Raw genomic sequence first — 21,935 nt, 5'->3', positions numbered from 1 at the left:
TTGGGGCCCCGAGCTGGCCAGGGGCCCCAAGACAACGACCGGTTAAGAATAAAATGCAACGACAAACTGTGAGCGCCCCTTTGATAGTCAGTGCAGTAAAGTGCAACGACACTGTTACCGGCAATACCGGGATCCCCCTCAAGGGGGCCCCTCTCAGTAGACAGCAGTCAGCCAGCCAGGTTCGTGATCTCTGCTGCCGCGAAAATATAAAACCTCGGCAGTCATAATGAAGCGGAGTTATGCGTCCGGAAGCCAGAAAAGAATAAGGAGGAAGGAAGAGGATGACAAGAAAAAACAAGATAGTGGTAAGTGATAAATTACACTGGATAAAATAGCTCTACTTGTCTTGTACAAATGGTGTAATGTCGCAGCAGGAAGGCTAGCCTAGCAAAAAACTAAAAATTGTTTGTTTTTATGTTCCAGTGCACCTATGCAGCGTTGTGGAGGAGGGGGGGGGGGGCGCTACCACAGAAACCGAAAATTCTCAGGACAGCAGTATGTGTCCAAATTTCAATCTAAAACGTTCTATTTAATCTTAAACTATCTGAAAACAGGGCTTTAAGTGTAAAATAAGCTACAAGTAGGCCTAGGTCAATAACATTAGCTTGGGATGTTTTTACAGTAAGCATTGGTAGTTGTGAAGCTGCATACCTTCTAAATATCAAAATATGGAAATGCTAACATATCTTTTCTTTCTCCCTCAAGGTGCTTTGCTTAAATTTCTCAGCCCTCAGGGTCTTCCTAAGGATACCTCCACTGATGAAGGTAGAGTGAATTTCTCTCACTGAGCTGAGCTGTTAATGACCGTTTCCAATATGCTAACAGTAAAATGGTCAAACGTACTTCACAGGTAATTTCAGATTTTTTTTCAATTATTTTTCCAGGTACACCATCAACTTCATCCTCCATTCATGAGGAAGAAGCTGACATTGGATTTTATGTTTATGTTCAAAATGTTCAAAACTAATGCACAGTATATATATATGCAACAGCAGTATTTGCACTGTCAACATGTTTTATTTATATAAAGTGTGGGTGAACTTAAACTGTATGGCTATGCTGTGGTTCCTGTAGGCTTTGCGTGTGGTGGGGGGGCTCCTTGTCCATTTTGCTTGGGGCCCCCAAATTCCTTGAAACGGCCCTGTGTGTGTGTGTATGTTTGTGTGTGTGCACGTGTGCGCGCACGTGCGTGCGTGCGTGTGTGTGTCTGCCTGCTCTCCGCACCATGTTCTTAATGAAGCTCTATTGAGTGGTGTGGAGGAGTGGAGGCTGCTGTAATGAGATGGTAAATTAACCTGTCTGCAAGCAGAACACTGCTAAAGCACGGCCAGGAAAGGCCATGGCTAGATTGATTCTTCTAATAGAGGAAGTGGCATTTATCAAACCACATAGAGTGGGCGGGTGGGAACGGGGGTTGGGGTGTGCACTGCCAATTATGCCCCCTGCAATCCCTTCAAACCAAAACACCCACCACCCACCCAACCCGCCCGCCCTTAACTTACCCATCACTCCTCTGTTCACTGATCTCCCACCTTCTGCTTTCTTTTGCCATGTCCTTCTCTGTAATCTGTTTCTTTCTGTCTTACTCTTGCCTCCCCCTCCTTCTTCCTTGTGCTTTCTCTACCCTCCCATGCATGTGTGTGTGCTTCATCAGCTCAGTGGTCTTCCCTTCCCACCCGTGTGTTTCATTGCTCCTGCATGTCATAGCTCTGCTCCTACACCTCTCTCCCTCCTCTTTCTGTTTACTCCTCGTACCTCCCTGTTACCCCCTCTCTTTTCTCCTCATCCTTCCTCTCCTCCCTGTTACCCCCTCTCTTTTCTACTCATCCTTCATCTCCTCCCTGTTACCCCCTCTCTTTTCTCCTCATCCTTCCTCTCCTCCCTGTTACCCCCTCTCTTTTCTACTCACCCTTCCTCTCCTCCTTCCTCTCCTCCCTTCCTCTCGTCTCAGTCGTCTCTCTCCCTGACTTACCTTGCCATCTCTCTTGGTCCACAAACTCACATTGGCTGGTTTTCATTTATAAATAACTTCTTGAGCTGGCTTCCTCTTATCAGTGTATGTATAGGCCCTTGGAGGACTCCACTGAAAGAAAACCATAAAAAGGCTAGACTGAAATTGGCTAAAATGAAGAAATGTATTTTGGACTGATGAGACAGCTGGAGCTTTTTGGCAAGCCACTTCACCTTTACAGTATGTTCACATATGAAAAGATGAAGGTCTCCAAGACACTGTACCTATTTTGTTTTAGAGGCAGCTGCTGCATATGACCCAGGGTGCCTTAAATCTTTGCCGGACACACTGGAATGTCAAGACTGGAAGGCATTGGTGTGTATGTTCAAGTTAAATGTGACTGTAAATGTAACATCTCATTCTTTTCTAATAAAAAATGTTGATCACAAAAAAAAAAGACTGGAAGGCATGGGAGTGAAACCTACAGCCCAGTGTCAGAAAGCTCAGTCTCAGTTGAGGGTCCTCCAACAGGATAAGTCCCTCCACTCGGCAGCCATATTTCTCATTAGAAAGTCTCTGTTCTATCTCCCTCCATCTCTGGCTCTCTGATAGGCTAAAAGGAGAGGATGGATGAGGTCATCTCAAGACCTCTCAGACCTCACAGCCTGACCAAGGGAAACGCTAGAAACAAGAAAAACGACATTCAGTGGATAGAGAAAGAGAATAAAAGACAAAAAAAGAAGGATAGAGAGAGGGGTGCAGTTGAAAGCTGGGGAAATAGAGAATGACAATGAAGGAAAAAAGTAAAGTTGATGTTGGTACACAGTGACACTGTAGAAATCAATGCATGGTTGCATAATGTGTTTTACAGGGGGCAGGTTCAGATGGAGGTGAGCGGAATGAGTCGATGGGTCTCCCGCATCGGTCCGGCGGAGCATCTGGGTCCACAGGGATTTTCCATCGATGGCACGCCTCGCCGCACGGACAGCTAAGGGCATGATACTGACACTGTTACACACACACACACACACACACACACACACACACACACACACACATGCTTGGCCCTGAGTATCGCTTAGCACACTGGCCCTGAGTATCACTACATGCACTGTGCCATAATAATATTAAGAACATTTGTGAGAAAAAAATGAGAAGAAAATGTAATCATGATTAATAGCAAAATGAATATAATTTTTTAATGTCTTGCAATTCTACACCAGTGAATAATGTGTAAGTGCATTGCAACAAGATTATTTTGACACCCTTTACACCTCAGAAAACTCCTAAACCACTATTGTTATTTCAGTTTGGGGGGGGGGGGGTTGAGCTTCATGTCCACATAAAGATAAGAATCAGATCAAATCTGACATTTATGATCATAGAGACATTGTTTTAGAATATGATGCTGCATGAATAGTACAGAGACAGTCTTTTAAATTCAGAATAATGGACATACTTTAGATATTTACATTAGGAGGACTATGTGCAAAAAAATATATTTGGAAAAAAGGCTATAGCTTACTTTTACTGAACTTTCAACAGGTCTACATGTGCATTCTGTAGAGCAAATAGGAAATCTAGGCTATCTCGTTACTCTTCACAGCTCCAGCAGGTGAGGTAACATTAGTATGTGCAATCAAACACGGAAAGTTGCTTTATTCACGTACCCTTAACAAATGTGGTAAGTAATTAATTGCACAACACCGGTTTACATTCTATGGCCTAAGTTCCAGCCTAGTGTTAATTTGTGTGTTTAGTAGCACATGCATTGTAAATCACTGATCACGTGGAAAAGAGAGGAGGGGGCGGTCATAGAGATGTGAGGAGAGAAGGAGATGGTAGCAGATTAAAGGGTGTGAGGGGGGGGGGGTATGCCACCACTCCAAGGCCCAGGTTCAGATCACAGTTTTATTGCGCCGACAAATGCAGAAACACTGTAGAACTAACAGAATAAATACGACACAGACGAACAATTAATCAATCATGCAATCAAATGCCATCCTTACAAAATGATAAACAACATGATACATTAGTACAGATTTCATAATATAAAGTACAAAATATGTGAATGCATAATTTAAATTAGTCACTGTTTATTGCTCCAATTACTCAAATCAGCCTACAGCCCCACACAGTGGAGAAACCCATGAAACCATTACAACAAATACAAGGGGAGAGAAGTAGCAAGAATAGAAGAGATCTGAGGATGTGAGAGCAAAATAGATTTTTTTTGTGAATCTGTATTCAGTAGCACTGCTTAACCCTTCACATCTATTGTGGCTAAACAAGAGAAGGGGTAAGATGAGAGATATGACAACAAAACAAGTAATAAAAAGAAAAAAAAGATTGGGAGATAGAGAGCATGTATAGAAAGGAAGAGAGGGATCAAGAGAGAGAAAGAGCAGAAACTGACATTCAGAGCGCGGAAGCTTACTGAACAAATCAGGTCCATTGGGAAGGGTAAAAGCTCAGTTTAACAGACAGCTTCAGTGCATTTATGAGAACCTGTTTCTCCATATGCTCTGGAGGAGAGTGGATTAGAGGCAGACACATTTAACAGCTCTGCACAGAACCCAGGGGATAGCCTTTGAGTCATAATCAGCAGGAGTCTTTACACACACACACACACACACACACACACACACACACACACACACACACACACACACACACACACACACTCACACTCACACTCACACACTCACACACATCCAAACATCAATACCGCCCACCGCCAGGATCATGTTCGCTTCCCAATTTTGGAAAATGCATTAGACACTGAGAGTTTCAGCCTGAGGTCTGCTCCTGTCCTCCCCTCCCCTCCCTTAATTGATACAGGGGGGTATAATCCCATATGGACAAACAGGAAATGGTCTGACCTGGTCTCTGCTGTTTTTAGCTATTTTGTCCTTTATTTCCTAAACCAAACGAGTGTTATACATTTAGTGCACAAGTATGGCAGTAGTAATACACTACTGTACATGTCATGACCAATGCTTATGACATGTTAGCATGCTGTGACAGCATTCGCAGTCCCAAAAGCAGTTTTTCATGTGTCACATCTATGAAGTCCAACCTTGATTCCAACCACTGGAAGCAGTTTCTGATTCACTGACACACTTGAGAACACTTACGAAACAATAAGGAAAACAAGAAAAACACCAATGATATCCTACCAACTGTTCCTGTAACATGAACTGTAGCCAGGGATGGGCAGTATTTATGATACTATTATAAATACTATTTTGTATTTATGATTTTAAATACAAAATAGTATTTTGTTATTTGTGTTTTATTGGTTGAAGAAAATGGCTTCATATTTTGTATCAAAATACTTTATAGGTGTGTATTTTTGTAATTTAATTATACTTAATATTTTTGTTAAAATTTAAATGAGATGTGATGACATCATAAAAGTGCAAAACAATGAATGTAGCTTTTGACTGGTGCTGATTTAGTAAATAGATAGATAGATAGATAGATAGATAGATAGATAGATACTTTATTGATCCTCAAGGGGAAATTCAAGACCAAGTAATGGACTATGCCACAAAAGGCTCTTCAGCCAGCGTATTTAATTCTGTTCCAGCGTCAGTAACAGCTGTGCATGTGTCCTCCAAAGCTAATGATACACAAGGCATTTGAGCAGTGTTGCTGGACAATGTTCATGAGTACTATGGTGTATTCAACAGTCCTTGTACTGGGAAACTTATTCATGAGAACTTGAATCATCAGTAGGCAAAATAACATGATTATTGAATCAGAACACATGAAACCCATTATGTGGTTGCACAACATTGCTCAAAATGATCAACAGCGTTACACACTGCCCTATCAAGCATTCTGGACATGAAGCCGTTATTTTAAGGTAATAGAACTGCATTGGGTTGCTTTATATACCTGATACAGTATTTAGGCTATGAGATTTAACAGGCAGGTTATATGGCATCATTTAGCTGACTTAATTATGCCAGCGCATAAAGAATAAAAACAAGCGGAGATACAGGACCATACAGAAACTGACCACTGACCATACAGAAACTGACCACTGACCATACAGAAACTGACCACTGACCATACAGAAACTGACCACGGACCATACAGAAACTGAAAAATAATTTCTGTCGATCATCTGGTCGAGCCTTAGTCTATGACCTGTTTCAGGTTGAAAAAAAAAAATGCACAGAGAGCGAGGAGGCATTTCAAAGTGAGCGCGAGCAGAAAACGGCACAGATGAGCAACGCCATTTCTGTGCTCTCAATTGCAATTGTTACACTGTCCGCTTAATCAACAAGAGTCAGATGAAGGATGAAGGAATAGATTCAATAGAATATTTTCAAAATGCAAAAATACTGTATTTTATTTTGATACATGGCATGCCTACTGTATTTTGTAGTTTATTTTGAGATTAGGTTATTTTATATTTTTATTTTATTTTAAAATACATTTTGATTTTTTTTACCCATCCCTCACTGTAGCTTTTATTTATTGCAGATGTCTCCCTCGTTTCTATAATGTCTTACATGATCCACACATCTCTGTTAACGTTAGACAGCCCACCCACACAGCTGCTCAAACATGTCCGGCCACGGAAAGAGGAGAGCAGTCTGTGGGACACGGCTCCAATGACTCCCATTGGTCATTTTGCTTTTGTGTTACTGCTGAGATATGTAAAACTACCACTCCACTTTAGTTTTGTGTTAGTAATCTGAAACTAAAGCTTTCGGAGGAGCTCAGCATCCCCTCCATTCTCATCAGTCCTCATTCTCTTCTCTCAAACAAGAGGGATTACAGTAGAGACCATGCATGCAGACGCCTAGCTCAGGCCAAATAACAGCACCAATAACAGCACCACTCATGCAGGCAGGCGTTTTGTGTCTCAAAGTCAAAACAACACTTTGCATTCTTCAGTAGCGAGTGCACACACACACACACACACTCATGTACTTGTGTTAATCTTCTGGCTCCAAATAATGCACTTATTTCCTGTGAGGGGTGCCATTTGGTAAGGTTTTCATGATGAGGACCTTATTCTGTGGCTTCTGTCTTTTAAATTGGGTTGCATTGGCAATGATGGCAATTGGTCTAACCCAGTTCAAGATCCATGTTTGCAACTCCATGTCGCTTGAGATAAAGGCACCTGATCAATACCAGTCACTTGACTTTTTAAATGCACTCAGTCTACAAGACAGATGATCTGCAAACAAGCATGCAGATCCCTTTTCCTACTGCCTCAGTGTATAGTTGAGAATGGGGTGGCACAAGGACACACAGTAAGGGCTAATTAAGTGTATCAGAAAAAAACTACAGTGGAAATGAGAGATCATTGCATCCTCCATGTTTACCCAGGGGCTCGTGATTAAATGCAGCATACTTAACTTTTAAAGGTCTTTCACTGCCAGGCATGTACACAATACCCTGAAAGTGTATTTTTCTAAATGAAGCATGTGCAAATATCTGTGTATGTGTGTTTACTTGTGTGTATGCTATTTTGCATCAGTGAAATGGAGAGAGAGAGAGAGAGAGAGAGAGAGAGAGAGGGGGTGAGAGTGAGAGAGTGTGTATGTGAGTGGGGTGGGGGTGACAAGAGACGACTATAAGCGAGGGAAAACTGGCGGAGACTGGGATGACTTTGATGTAAATTTGCATATTCTGAAGCTTCTCTCTCATCCATTTTACCCCACCACTTGAAACCCTACAGGGAAAAGCTGCTTAGCCATAGAGGAAAAAGGGAGAGTAAAAAAGAGAGAGGAGGAGAGAGATAGAGAGGCAGTAGTAGTGGGAGAGAGAGAGGAGAGAGATATGAGGAGGGGAGTGAGAGAGAGAGAGGAGAGAGATATGAGGAGGGGAGTGAGAGAGAGAGAGGAGAGAGAGGTGAGGAGGGAGAGTAAGAGAGAGAGAGGTGAGGAGGGGAGTGAGAGAGAGAGGGAGAGAGGTGAGGAGGGAGAGTAAGAGAGAGAGAGGTGAGGAGGGGAGTGAGAGAGAGAGAGGAGAGAGAGGTGAGGAGGGAGAGTAAGAGAGAGAGATCAAGTAAGAGAATGATAACATAAAGGAGAAAAGAGAGAGAGAGAAGGAGGGGAGTCAGATGAAGAGCAAACAAGAGGCAGTGAAAGAGGGGAGTAAGAGAGAGAAAGACAGAGTGAAAGAGAGAGGGTGAATGAAAGAGAGAGCATGGGTGGAAGAAGAAAGCACAGTGGGAACATGCAAGGGTGACAGGCAGCATATTGAGCAACCCTCGGTCTCTTTCCTCAGTGGAAACCAGACTAAAGGATTCTATTAGTCTCGCTATGATCTGAGCAGGCAATACAAACAACACATGCTATGAGAGAGAGAGAGAGAGAGAGAGAAAGAGAGAGAAAGAGAGAGTGAGAGCAACATGTCTAGAGACACAGTAGTGGTGTGTATGACTTCTTTGGATCAGCATCCTCCATTAGTCTCTATGCAGAATGACATTTTAATTACGTCCACCATGGACATCAGAGATCAGAGCCCAAACCAGTGCAGGACTAGATAGTGGCATTCCACAAGGACCTAAAGGCATTCAGCTGTCCAGTGCAAAATAAATGCTCTGAGAAATATAGGTCAGATTGTTTAAAAGAGGCAGATGTAGCGAGTGATTCTCACACAAGAGAGAACTCCAAAATGTCTCATTGTTTTGCCTTTGTTGTTTGCTTTCCAACCAATTTTTGGATGGAAATCCATTTGTTTAAAGAGGTCGATAAGCTCCTAATTTGCATAGATAATGCAGCTAATGTTAATGGAAACCTGTTTATTTTCCCTAAATCACAATTGTTATCATATTATCATACATTATCAGTCTCCATTTTACCTGATAACCTGACAACCTCAGGTTTTCAGCAGGTAACACCTCCCTTATTTTTTATATGCATTTCAGACTGAGATTTCCTTTAGTTGAATTTACTTAAATAGGCTTAAATAGGCAAATGATTCAGGCAGAAACCATGTCAATAAAACTAATAATAACTATAATGAAATTAATTGAGCTGAATGAATTTGATCTTTCACTGTTCTACCACACATAATTCAATAAAATGTATAAAGTGAGTCCCTCTGTGGCAATGGCTGCTCAGCTGCAGTGTGCATTGAGCTTCTGTTGATACATATCCTACGTAATGAGCGTGTGTGTGCTGTTAACTGGTTTCAGCCAGCCCTTACCAACGGCTGTGATCCTCTTGATGCAGTCACACACACACACACACACACACCGACTTGACTGGCGGAAAGTACGTATAGAAGAGAGCCTACTAGTGTGGGTTTGACATCTTGATGACGGTGCATAAGCAGGGTGATCATCTCAGATCATCTCATCTCAGAACTCATCTCCAGAGTCCACTGGATTCCCCCATTTCAGCTTCACTTCATCAGGATTCACAGGTCATTTTTAGCTAATCTTTATAAAATAAAATAAAATAAAATAAAATAGTATGCCAGGCATGCATATGAAGTGTTTCATTCAGTTCACCAATTCATGGGAGTGTAAAATGTTTATTTTCATGGCCATTGCCTCCAAGAAGTTTAATTACTTTGTAATAAGCAGCAGGCTCAACCTGAGTTAATGAGGTGGGTAGTGATTCATGGCTGTTACATAAGGAAGCATCACAAAGAGCCCCTGATGATCTTGCATAATGTCTTCCTGTTGCACTCATGCAAGGTTAATGTCAGATAGAGAGAGCGTGATAACAGACCACGTATGCACAGCTGTGGACAGAACTGCCTCATGACATCAAACGTAAGGGCATCAGAGTATCCCAAGAGTTCACTGGGCATTGAATGATAAGGAGTATAGTTAGTTACACCATAGCCATATTGTATAATACAGTTACAGAGCTTGCTTGTACTTTCAGCCGATATGACCTTTATGCCAACTCAGTGCACAGCCTGCCATCTAGTGGGCAATTGCGGCAACTTTAGGGGAATTTATAGATCATCTAAATGTAGACACATAGAAATCTCATTTATAAATAGTAGTATGATCAAGGATTCATCCTTACAACTCCCTTACACCCCTTTTTATCACTGTTCAACCTACTGGCCGCTTAGCATCATTTTACAATGTGCAGGGTTCCAAGACTATCAGACTGCCCTGAATATTGGCAAATGATGCTAAAGTGGCACCCAGTGCATCAAAAAAGTGATTAAAAAAAATAATAATAATGGTTTCCAGCCTGTCCAATCGTTCATTCTTAAATAGCTATCAAATTTGCATCGCTTGAAAAGTTCATGAGGTGATGTGGAAGTTTATTCCAGTTCGGCCGGGAAGTAGACCACTGCTTTTCTAGTGAATTTCTCCCACATTGGAGATGAGGAATTGAAACCAGCTTACCTTACCACAGCACATTTAGAAAGAGTAACTGACACAGTCAGCCAAATTTATGCTGAAACTTTGTCCATATAATACAATTACTCAACACATGCAGTATTGCATCAGTCTTTCAAAGTTAGGAGGACTTTCTGTAGCTAATGCAAGTCAGTATGAATTTCACACCACATATCAGCAAGAAGGCAGTTGTATATTTGTGCTAGGGTTGTGCATGGGCTGTCGAATAACAGGTAAACTGTTTGAGATTTTCTGTTTTTTTTTTGTTGTTGTTCTTTTTTGAGACATATTTGAGTGTGTAGCCTACACAATGCAATAAAAGGGAGACCACCAAATTCACAGTCTAAAGAACACAATAGGCACCTTCACAGCCTAGCACCCAAAAGTGGTTGAGGCATTTTTTTCATTACATTGATCTTTATTCTTATTGGTCCTATACACTGCAATCATATATGATATATTATACTGGTATGGGCATTTTTACATAAAAAAGCATGCTATGCCAAATTGAAAATGATTATTCCATCTTGTGAAATCATTAAGCATATGTTGCTAAAATGCATCAGCACAGCACAGTGATAGAGAGACAGAGACATATAGCTACTGTATCTATACATAGTAATGACTGCGTTCATAAAGCATTATTCTGTTCCTTCAAGAAAGGGCTTACGCCATAACAGCATAACGCTTTATGAGTGCAGTCATGACTATGCATAGATAGCTATATAGACTTATGCCATACATTATGAGGCTTTATTAATATTTTATAACCATATAGCAATGTGTTTATAATGCGTTGTGGATACAGCATAAAATAAGCTTTATAGTGCATTGTGATATTTCAAGCTGTAAGGGCTTATACAACATCACCATAATGCTTTATAAGAGCAGTGCAATAATTATGTAGCTATACAGACGTGAGGATGGTGAATGGTGAGGCTTTATGAATACTTTATAACAATTTAATGAATATGTTTATAATTCTTTATGGATACTGTGCTCATAGAAAGTGTTACCTAGTTATGAAGGTCAGGCAGGGTCAGTTATATTGGATTATGATTATCTGAGATTTGTATGGCCCATGGTGATAAAATGTGGTATACTTAGTGATAACACATTAAAGCAATAGGTCATAATGCATCATAAAGGCTATATAGAGTCTAGGCTATAGAGTCTCATGTTTGTTTGTAAATGATTACATTGTGTTATTGTAAATGATTACATTGTGTTATGAATGTATGCATAAATCATTATTGCAATGATCTTCATAGAAAATGTTACTCTCATTATTGTGTTTGAAGTAAACTGAACCTTAATGTTATGGCTACTCCCTCAACTTGTCTAAAATCTTTTCTTCAAAGTATTCAAAAATCATATTTATGTGTTTGTGCTACTTTGATAAGTGCTTACTGGAGACCCAAAGACTTCCACTTCACACAGGCTGAGGGATCTCTCTTGCCCCAGTAGGATCACAGTCACATACTGCCCCTCCATGGCCTCTGTGCATTCAAACCGCATTGTTTCGCCAAGGGGCACAAATGTCACTTTTGCACACCTGTAATGCACAATGACAGAAAGAAAGTACTCGCTCACCACTCTCATTCCTTACAACAGTCATCATCAATACATATCCACAATCATCAAATCTGTAATCACTTTAAGTAAATAAACATGTAGATACTTCCATTCATCTTTCTTTGATTAATATTTAAAGCTTTTCGACAATAGGCCAATGATTTTTACATGCAGCCTACCAAAATGTATGTAGTATTTACTCAATGATTTCCTAAGAGAACGTTGAGCATATGATTTACAAAATTATTAAAACAACATTGTGTACACGTACTAAAGCATGCACATAATTGGCCTGAACTTGTTTGTCAGATAAGGCAGATAAGTGAATGGGCCCTTTGAAAAGAGTCCTGTTAGTAGAAGGATGCAATAAAAATCTTGTATCATGTAACCCATCTTAAAGTTTGGTTACTAAGACCATAACTTTAGTATTAGAATGGTTTGAGTACAATAACTAAATAAGTATATAAATAAAATAAATTGAATAAATATTTCATAAATAGCAAGAAACAAGAAGCTGAGTTTACATGATTATATTTATTTATTTTTCATTCTCTTTTTGGTCTGGTTGGACGTGAATGTATTCTCAAAGACTTTTATTTTGGTATAGTCATCTCCTAGGTGACGGGTTTGTTTTTCACTCTGGAGACTCTACTTGAATGAACTTGACTAGACGTTATTGATAACCCTCTTGAGAAAAATGATACTTTTGTAATATAAACTCTTTTTCTAAGTCTGCCTATCTGAATCAGCTTACTGTACCTTTCCTTCTACATATTTTTTCTATCTATTGTTGAAGCTACAAGACCTTTGTGTTGTTTTTATCTCGAATATCGATTGTTTTTTTTATGTAGCCTACTCTGGATTTCGTTGGATGGCGAGTCAGTCTCCTTGGATCCTGATTGAACCGTTCTGCCCTTTGACACTGGATTCCCTTATTCTGTTCCCTGGACACAGATAAGCCTTTACACATACATGTATGGGGCGGTGGTAGTGTAGTGGTTAAGGAACTGGGCTAGCGTGCAGTAGCCTGAAAGTTGTCGGTTCAATTCCCGGCTTCCACCGTTGTGCCCTTGAGCAAGGCACTTAACCCCAAGTTGCTCCGGGGACAATGTGATCCCTTGTAATATAGCTGACATATGTAAGTCACTTTGGTCAAGAAGTGTCTGCTAAATGTAATGTAATGTAATGTAACATACCCTGACATTGTACACTCACACTACCTTTTCCCCAGTATTTCTTTTTCTTTCGGACATTTGAGACCCATTTTACTCAAGGGCACTTCAGCTGTGCATGTGGGCATGGGAGAGCAGTGCTCAACCACTTCCCCCACCCACATGTTTCCTACTGGTTGGGAATCGAACTGGCAACCCTTCGGTTACAAGCCCGAAGCCCTAACCAGTAGGCCACGGCTTTATTTTTAAAGGCCAGTTATTTCATGGATCCAGGATACTATGCATCCTGATAAAGTTTCCTTGGCCTGTGGAATTAAAATAGCCCCACATTATCACGTACCCTTCACCATACTTATAGATTGGCATGGTTTTATTTCAGTTAGCCTAATGGCTGGTTTGATTTGCATTGAGAGATGATCTTATGGAAAGTAGCCTACCCCATGCCAATTGTGAGAAACTTTGCTCTAGTAACTGTCTTGATTACAGTTGATTCCAATGTTGCTAAGCATGCTTGTATGTTCAACCATTTACTATGGTTGTTAGGGTTCCCATTCAAAAGAGCAATGATATGAAACGGTGATTAAACATTTGTACTAAAGTTCAAGTTGATTGATATTGCAGCAGATGCTTTTATCCAAAGCGACATGCACTTGCAGTAGTGGGAATTGAACCAGTGTTGTTGACTAGTAGTGGGAATCGAATCAGTGTTGTTGACTAGTTGTCAATATGTGGCATTACCGCTGCTCTACAATGCCCATATTAGATCTATATCATAGGTCTCCCGATATACAGGATTAATACCCTTCTTCTGCCAATCATAACATAGTATTTCTTTATTCTGGGGAATAAGACATGTTGAACTTACAGGGGATTTTCCTTAGGGTTGGTTGAATCTCCGATGCGAATGTGGACACCATTCAGGCCTTTAGGTGAGCCGCTCTTTGGGTTGGTCAGGGCCACAGCTGAGACCCTGTATTTCTCGTGCAGGTCCACCCGCCACCAGGGGTCAGTCTCGCGGTCCGTCATCGAGCAGGTGCCCTTGCGCTGATCTGGGTTGGGGTTTCCGTCAATGGCATTCAGAGCGTGACCAAAACTGGACATCTCTCCTAGAACCAGGCTGGACTGGGTCGCTCTTCCTCTTGGGGCAATATTAATTTCTGCAGATGGAATTACCCGTACAACAAATACTTACACAAATAAATGGCATTATTAAACACACTAACATAAACCGTGGCTTTATGAATCACGCTAAAATTAACTAAATTAACCAGATCAAAGGAAAAAGTGAATGTCTCATACCAACTACGGCATACACCTCCACTTCACAGAGTGTGAGCACCTTCAGGTTTCCAGGTATGACCACATTCACATAGCGCCCCCTAATTGGTTTGAAGTCAAATGTCTTTGATGCTCCTGCTGGAATGGATTGAATTACCGCAGCCCTGTAACAGGTAATCACCAGTTAGAGATCATTACCAGGGCTCCAGACTGACTTTTTTTCTCTAGGAGCACAGTGGCCCCCAACTGAAAATTTTAGGGGCGCAACCAGAAAATGAAGGCCTACACACTGTAAATCAACATGCTAAACAAATATTCACATTTCTACTAATTTCCACTGTATTACTAATAAATCCTTTGATAATGGATGCAGAAATTAAAATGTGCTGTTTCAAATTCAGTGTCACATTTTATTGTGCACTTTTGAAGCTCTGATTTACAGCCCTCTTGGCTTCTGAATTCTAAAAAACAATTGACAGGGGCTTTTTCTTCATTAACATGTCATGGCATACTCTATGCTTGAGGCTAAGATTGTGTTTAACTAGTGTATTGTGTTTAAACTGCGAAGTGTCTGCACTGTCGGCAAACGTTGTGTTCCCTGCAGTTCTGGGGTAGCGACTGCAACGATCGCAGTTCATGGAGTTTGTCTCCCTACAGTAGCCTACCTCAACCAGCTGAATTCTCGCAGCCAGTCTTCCCGAAAATGGTTGGTTCGGGGCCTTTGTCGCCACACAAACCTCTGACTCTGAATCATCATCCGACTGTGACACTGTAGGCTCTGGCACTAGCACACTAGCCGCAGGTCAGAAGAACGAGTCAATAGTTCGCTTGCTCATTGTTCAGACACAAAGGGGGGGGGACTTATGATCGAGGCAGTGTGGCTGCTCTAACCTGTCAACATGGGCGCTGAAATGAAAATCAACATACAATGGAGTCCTTCCACACATGGCACAAGGCAATCGTTTTGTCACATACCAACAGAGGGTGTCATTAAAGAGCAGTTAAATCACATATGGCTTCTATGATGTGTGTGTATATATCATGGTTGCCTTAGGCTACAGACTTATTCAGTTGACTTACCGTGTGTTGGTGTTGCCATTGTTGTCCAGGCTGTCACCAATTCGGATTTCAGCTCCTTGGATACGGTCTGCACAACAATCCCTCCGGTTGGTGATAGTTACCCTGGTGATTTCGTATCTCGCAAGGAGATCCACTCTGAACCAAGGGTTGTTCTGTTGATAGGTGTGAGCACAGCCTTTTTCATGGTAATTGGGATTCCTGTCTCCATCCACGCCATACTTAGAGAAACCAGAGGCACTGTATATGGATGACTGGGTAGCCTGACGCTGCAGAGCAATGTTCTCTGTTCAGGAAAATGAGGAAAAGTGTGTATTGTTCAGATATATTTATTCAGTTGTAAATGTCCTAAAGCATTTTTGACATGGCTGTAAAGCTAAAGATAAATGCAAATGTACACTGTAGCACTGGAGCACAGTAACGGAATGTATGATTCAAACAATTGTCCTGATAAGTGTTGCAGATCTTGCATTTAGAGATGGCAGCATAATACACACAGATACCTTCATCACCAGCAAACACGTCCACTTCACACAGTGTCAGTATTTTTTCTTTGCCAGGCAGGAAGATGTTGACATATTGGCCTTCCACAGAGTTGAACCGGAATGACTTAGTCTCACCTCTTCTGATGGACTGGATTACAACAGCGCTACGGATGTTCCGTTCACATAGACACACACACACACACACACACACACACAGAGAGAGAGAGAGAGAACGAGTGTATTCGAGTTAGACATACCCATGGAAAACATACACTTCTTGAAAATGAAAATCAATTCATTGTGATCGTTCTTTCGTTCTGACTGTCTTACAGGGTGTTATCGTTGCCGTTGTTTTGTAGGCTGTGGCCAATACGTATTTGCGCTCCATTGATGCGCTGTTCGCAGCAGTCCCCGCGGTTAGTAATGGTTACCCTGGTGATGTTGTAGGGGCGGGATAGGTCGACACGCCACCAGGGATTGGTCTCAGTTTCAGTGTGGGTGCAGGAGCCTGCGTTGAACATGCCATCTTTCCTTCCATCGACTGCATGATCCGGCATGCCACCGTAGGTGGACGATAGGACAGACGGAGCGTCCAAGGCAAGGTTACCTATACAACAGTATAAAACATTAACTAAAAACTACAAAAAAAATAACTACATAAACAAAGTTCTGCATAAACCAGATTCTAACGTACAAATATGCTGTTGTTGTTTTTTAGGAAGATAGAGAGGAGTCTGAACACCTTAATAGGTTATGCTGCAGGTGCATAAATCAGTGTAACTTAATATGTTGGGAAACTTTTTTATGAGTATGATTTTATCAAAATGTGTGAGATATACAGTCTTTACAGCATACAGTATAAACTAACTACATGCATGTTCTCACAGGGAAAAATAGCATTGCATTACAAAATCTTGTCTTTTTTGATAATGCAAGCTATTGCCTTCTTTAGGAAGTGACCTTTTTTGTGAAATTTGTCATCCAGGTTGGTCATGTGACCCCAAAACAGAGGAAATTAACTTAATTAGAACCCTTTCCCAGCGTACTTCCTTAACACCAGCACTGGTTTGAGAAAACATTATACAGTAGATGCTACCCTAGTTTATACCTGACAGATGAACTGCGGGTGTGGTCACTGCCAGTGAGAGGAGCAGGACTGCAGTCCTCTGCAGCAGGATAGGAATGGCCATCTCTCTCTCTTTGCTTCTGTATGTGGACACAGCAAGACAACTTGGACTCATTTCTCATTTACTTTCAGTTACTGTAGATAACTAAGACCATGAGTGCCATGTAACATTACTCCAAAATACAGGATATATTGAGTAATGAATGCATATTGAATATAAAGAATGCATACACTTGCATACAGCAATGTAATGTTCTCTCCTGGGTCAGTACATTTCTGAGATGAAAAATATCACATACATTTGCAATTAAAGGGATACTCCGAAAGTAAAAAACAACCTAGGGTCTAACAATGAGCTTGCTAACTACTGAAAATAGACCTTGGCTTGTTTTTACTTCAGAGTATCCCTTTAACTTGTGATATTTATTTTGATTAATTGTCTTTGTCTTAACATGTGTCCATAATAGCTGGTATCCAGCAAAAACCCATAGCTCTGGACTCAGACACTTGCGGCTGCAGCGACATGGCAGCAAGGTTATTGAAAAACTTGACTTCCTATTTGTATTAAGGCGTATGTGCATGATGCATTATATATTGACATATACAGCATTTATATATTGTATACAGTCTACAGTAACCCTGGAAAAGCCCAAATGCTTTAATCTTTCATGTTGTGAAACCAGCATCTTTTGTACCTACTAAGTCCACAGACAAAGCCTTCTAAAGCATTCTAATGTTGGCAAAGAAATTATGTAACATGAGCCAAAATTAATCATAAACAGTGACATGAAATGTATCAATCAATGTCATTAAAAGTTATGTGGCAGATGTGACAGTACAAACTTTAGCGATCAAGAAAATCGGCTGGATTTCTCCTTTAGGTTTGCTAAAGAATATTTCAAACATGATAAACATACAATGCAAAATCATCAACTAGATAGACAACTACAACTTTATCATATAGATACCTGAAGTTTCTGTGGATGTTGCAGTGCAATTTTTAAGATGTATTCCTCTGTCTGTGTATCCTCAAAGCTGGGAATGAAACTATATGCTCTCTGCTGACCAGCCCATCACAATTCAACTCAAAACGCTTCCTCAGGAAATGGCGAAATCAGCGTAGTCATGGCAGAATGGGTTCCAAAGAACATCCAAAAAAATCACTCTTTGCAGCATCAGCAGACATTTCTTTTTTGTTCTTTTGTGATTTGGCCTTTACATCATTTTATTTACTTAGCTGACATGCTTAACCCGAGGAGAGAGGCACAAAATTAGCAGTGGGGAATCAAACCCACAACTTACTGGCATTGTACTCGGTGACCCACACCAGTGTGCCTCCTTATACTAATATCATGGCAAACCATAGCCTCTCAGGGCCAGTGGCGGAACCAGAAATGTTTTGTTCTGAGACCATTACTCACATATGGGTGGCAACAGAAACCAAAAACATCTAGATGGTTGTTTTTATTTAGCCTTTAAAATCAGCATGACCTGATAGCAGTAGGCATGCAACCATTCATACTAATGATATGGTTAACTGGAGCAGGAAAAACTCATACATAAATGTAAATGTTAATGAGCCTATACCATCTTAATTTGTTCCCAGTGTGCTAGATTAATGCATTTAACTTAAAGGAACCGTATGTAAGAAAAATATTTCAATTAATCATAAAATGGCCCTGATATGTCACTAGACATTAAGAAATCATGTTCATTTCAAATACTTATATCACTGACAACAGTAGTCCGGCCAGGATATGTTCATTTAAAAAGTGAAGTTGCAGCCCTCAACTGATGTTGATGTTGTGTTTTGTAATTGTCATGTTGTGTTTTGGCCTGATGCGCCACCCTCCACCTATCTACTAATCACGAAGTCAGTAGTGTTTCGCCATCAGGGTTGGCAACCTCAAGTCAGGGGGGAGGGGGAGGGGATACATCGCTCTTCAGCATTTTGAAAGTGATTGCAGTACCAGTTTTGGCCACAATCTTACATATGGTTCCTTTAAATGTACCCAACCTAGAGGGTAGATCTAGAAGAAAAGTTAATTATTTTAGTGCCTCATTTCCCCTATGATATGAAGATGAGAGTGGTGTGTGTGTGTGTGTGTGTGTGTGACCCTTGGCTATACATGTCTTTCAGGGCCACCCAGGGGCGGACCTGCCATTAGGCATGGTCAGGCAATTGTCTGGGGCGTCGGCCACCATTTTTAAATAAATGATCACCGCATCCAAACAATATATTCTAATCCATAATAAAGATTGAAAAAAAAATATTTTGCCTCATGATTGCTCATAAACTCATCATAAAATCAAACGAGGTCTTGGTGAGGTGTGGAGTTAAAGGAGAATTCCGGTGTGGTTTTGACCTAAAGTGTGTTGAAACATGATACCGAGTGTGAACGTATGTCTCATAGCTCATCTCGGCTTGTCCCCTGCACTCAGAAATCTGGCGCTAGTTAGCCAATGCTACTAACAGTTCAGTGGAAATGCATGGATTCAGTTGCTTCCAGTAGCAGCAACTGGAATCCATGCATTTCCACAGAATTATTTTTGGAATCTGATCCCTTATCATACCTGTTCATTCGTACTCGTCGCTCGACTTAACGTGACAATTCAAGATGGCGTTGAACAGTAAAATTCCTTAAGGTACTGTCTGGATAAATTGTCTTGTAAATAAACTACCAGTGCTTTTTTCAAAGTTCTCAATGTCTCGTTTTAAATGTCAGGGCCCTCAGAAGTCTACCAATGAAGTGTGGAGATACATTGAGCCTCGTAAATGGTGTAAAACAGTAATTTATTTGCATGGCTAGGCCGATGCCCGAGGCACCTCCAAAAAAAAGAAGTTGGTAGCATCGGCTAACTAGCACCCGATTTCAGAGTGCAGGGGACAAGCCGAGATGGGCTATGAGACATACGTTCACACTCGGTATCATGTTTCAACACACTTAAGGTCAATATCACACCAGAATTCTCCTTTAATCACAGAACAAAAATAAAAGAAAAAAATATGACGACTGTCAGAACAAACCAGTAACTCACATTTGCCAGTCAACAAGACTGCCAGTCAAAGTTTTCAACATTTGCCAGTCAAAGTTTTCAATGTCTCATTTTAAATGTCAAGGCTCTTGGAAGTCTACCAATGAAGTATGGAGCTATTTTGAGCCTCATACATTGTGTAAAACAGTGATTTATTTGCATGGCTAGGCCGATGCCCGAGGCACCCCTAACGAAAAACTGTTGGTAGCATCTGCTAACTAGCACCAGATTTCTGAGTGCAGGGGACAAGCCGAGGTGAGCTATGAGACATGCGTTCACACTCGGTATCATGTTTCAACACACTTTAGGTCAGTATCACACCGGAATTCTCCTTTAAGCGATTGACTCATTGACATCAGCCATGAAACGTTTCCGGACTGGAAGTGATAAAAGAAAAAGAAAAAGTGGAGGGGAGGATTTAGAAAGAAATTACCTAAATTAACCAACTTCTTCCAGTCGAAGAATTCTTCCAGTTCCAAAAGTAAATTGGATAGTGATGCAACAACATCTGCTGAGCTGGGTGGTGTAGCTAATGCTAGCTGCTGCAGCAGTAGCACCGATGCACCACCACCGGCAACTCAAGCTTGCACTACATATTCTTCTACTGATGATGATGATGATGATTATGATGTTGATCTAAGTGAAACAGTCGTGAGGGACAAGATCACTGTCACTGTCAAAGTCCGCACTGGTGCTGGTGGTGCTGCTACAGACACCATTTCAGTAGCAGAAGCTTTGGGTGCAAACGAAACCGGTAACGTTAGTAGCCCTAACACGATACCTAGCACTACAGTTATCAGTGATGACCCTGCGTTATGGCCAGACACCGTAAGAGATGCAGAGCGAGTTGAAATCGTTAAAAAAAGGCCCTGTGCAAATTAAGAACTTTGAATTCCCCAAAAATGCAGATAAACCACCCAAGATTCACGGTTGAACATAACTCATATCGGAACTCCCCCTATTACCGTCGGTCCCGTATTCCCTCCTGCGTGTATATGTCAGTTAATATCCATTTCTATACAAACCAAGACGGCGGACTCCTAAAGAAACGCAACCACCCACACCATAGGTGTATCTAAATTAGCTATGTACCAAAAATGACATTTTATCGTGACTCGAAGAGCTGTAAACAGTGTTGAAAGGCTGCGTACACAACCGCTTGGCTCCAGTGGAATTTTAATTTCATGACAAGAAATCTCAGTCTAACCGTTCATGTGCCGTTGAAACGGCGTAAATAGGCGACACATAAGGCCAGCACTATATCTCCGAGCATGGTAAACAAAATCGGATATTTCAGGCAGTAAATGCTCCCGTTAAGAACCAAACCAGATTTTGGTCAAATCTACACACCTATGGTTACTGAAAAATGTAAGGTTCATTTAGCAAATGTTATTTTGAAGTGTTAAAAAACATTGTAGTTTCAGAATTTCTGAACAAAAGTGGTGATAATAGGGGGTGTTACAATACATACAGAGTATATTCACACACAGAGACCTCAAAACCCTACACACTCTCTCTCACACACACACTCACACACACACAGACACATACCATTCATAATTGTAATACTTTCAAAGGTTTTTACTAGGGCTGTCAAAATAACGCGTTAATTTCGATTAATTAATTTTAGAAAAAATAACGGATTAAAAAAAATAACGCATATTAATCGATTCCGTATTGACCTTTGACCCGGAACCGTTCTCGTCAATCACCATTAGACCAGAGACGGTTGAATCTGAATCTTTGATTAGAAAGGGAAGAAAGAGGGAGACGAGAACGCGCTGCCTGGGTCATTGATTGCAAAAAAAAAACGGCCTGATGGAAGTGTTAGGAAAAGTAAAGTCCTCTGCAATGTCTGCAGAAAGGAATTTGGAGTTCGTCAACTCTTAAGCTA

General features: G+C 40.9%; 1 protein-coding gene across 1 annotated transcript; it reads right to left on the bottom strand.

Annotated features, from left to right (window-relative positions):
* Positions 1-10,692: 10,692 nt before the first annotated feature.
* On the bottom strand, positions 10,693-18,043 carry LOC125301967. Its single transcript, XM_048254868.1, has 8 exons — positions 17,974-18,043; positions 16,988-17,085; positions 16,210-16,486; positions 15,898-16,043; positions 15,398-15,680; positions 14,339-14,481; positions 13,905-14,196; positions 10,693-11,847 (listed from the first exon to the last, which is right to left on the bottom strand). Exons 2-8 carry the CDS (start codon positions 17,067-17,069, stop codon positions 11,670-11,672), a joined length of 1,401 nt encoding a protein of 466 aa, XP_048110825.1. The 5' UTR covers positions 17,070-17,085; positions 17,974-18,043; the 3' UTR covers positions 10,693-11,669.
* Between the last annotated feature and the right edge of the window lie 3,892 nt (positions 18,044-21,935).

The sequence above is a fragment of the Alosa alosa genome, chromosome 10, assembly GCF_017589495.1.
Source record: "Alosa alosa isolate M-15738 ecotype Scorff River chromosome 10, AALO_Geno_1.1, whole genome shotgun sequence".
NCBI classification, from domain to species: Eukaryota; Metazoa; Chordata; class Actinopteri; order Clupeiformes; family Clupeidae; genus Alosa; species Alosa alosa.
The sequence above is the reverse complement of the archived record's forward strand: the minus strand, read 5'-3'. Positions and strand labels throughout refer to the sequence as shown.

Bases quoted from the DNA above. Each gene is read 5' to 3' on its own strand.
- LOC125301967 (XM_048254868.1), bottom strand. From the start codon at position 17,069: ATGGCCATTCCTATCCTGCTGCAGAGGACTGCAGTCCTGCTCCTCTCA. The intron at 16,487-16,987 runs GTATAAACTAGG...ACTGTTGTATAG, and splicing joins ACCCGCAGTTCATCTGTCAG to GTAACCTTGCCTTGGACGCT. The intron at 11,848-13,904 runs GTAAGTTCAACA...TGTGCATTACAG, and splicing joins AACCCTAAGGAAAATCCCCT to GTGTGCAAAAGTGACATTTG.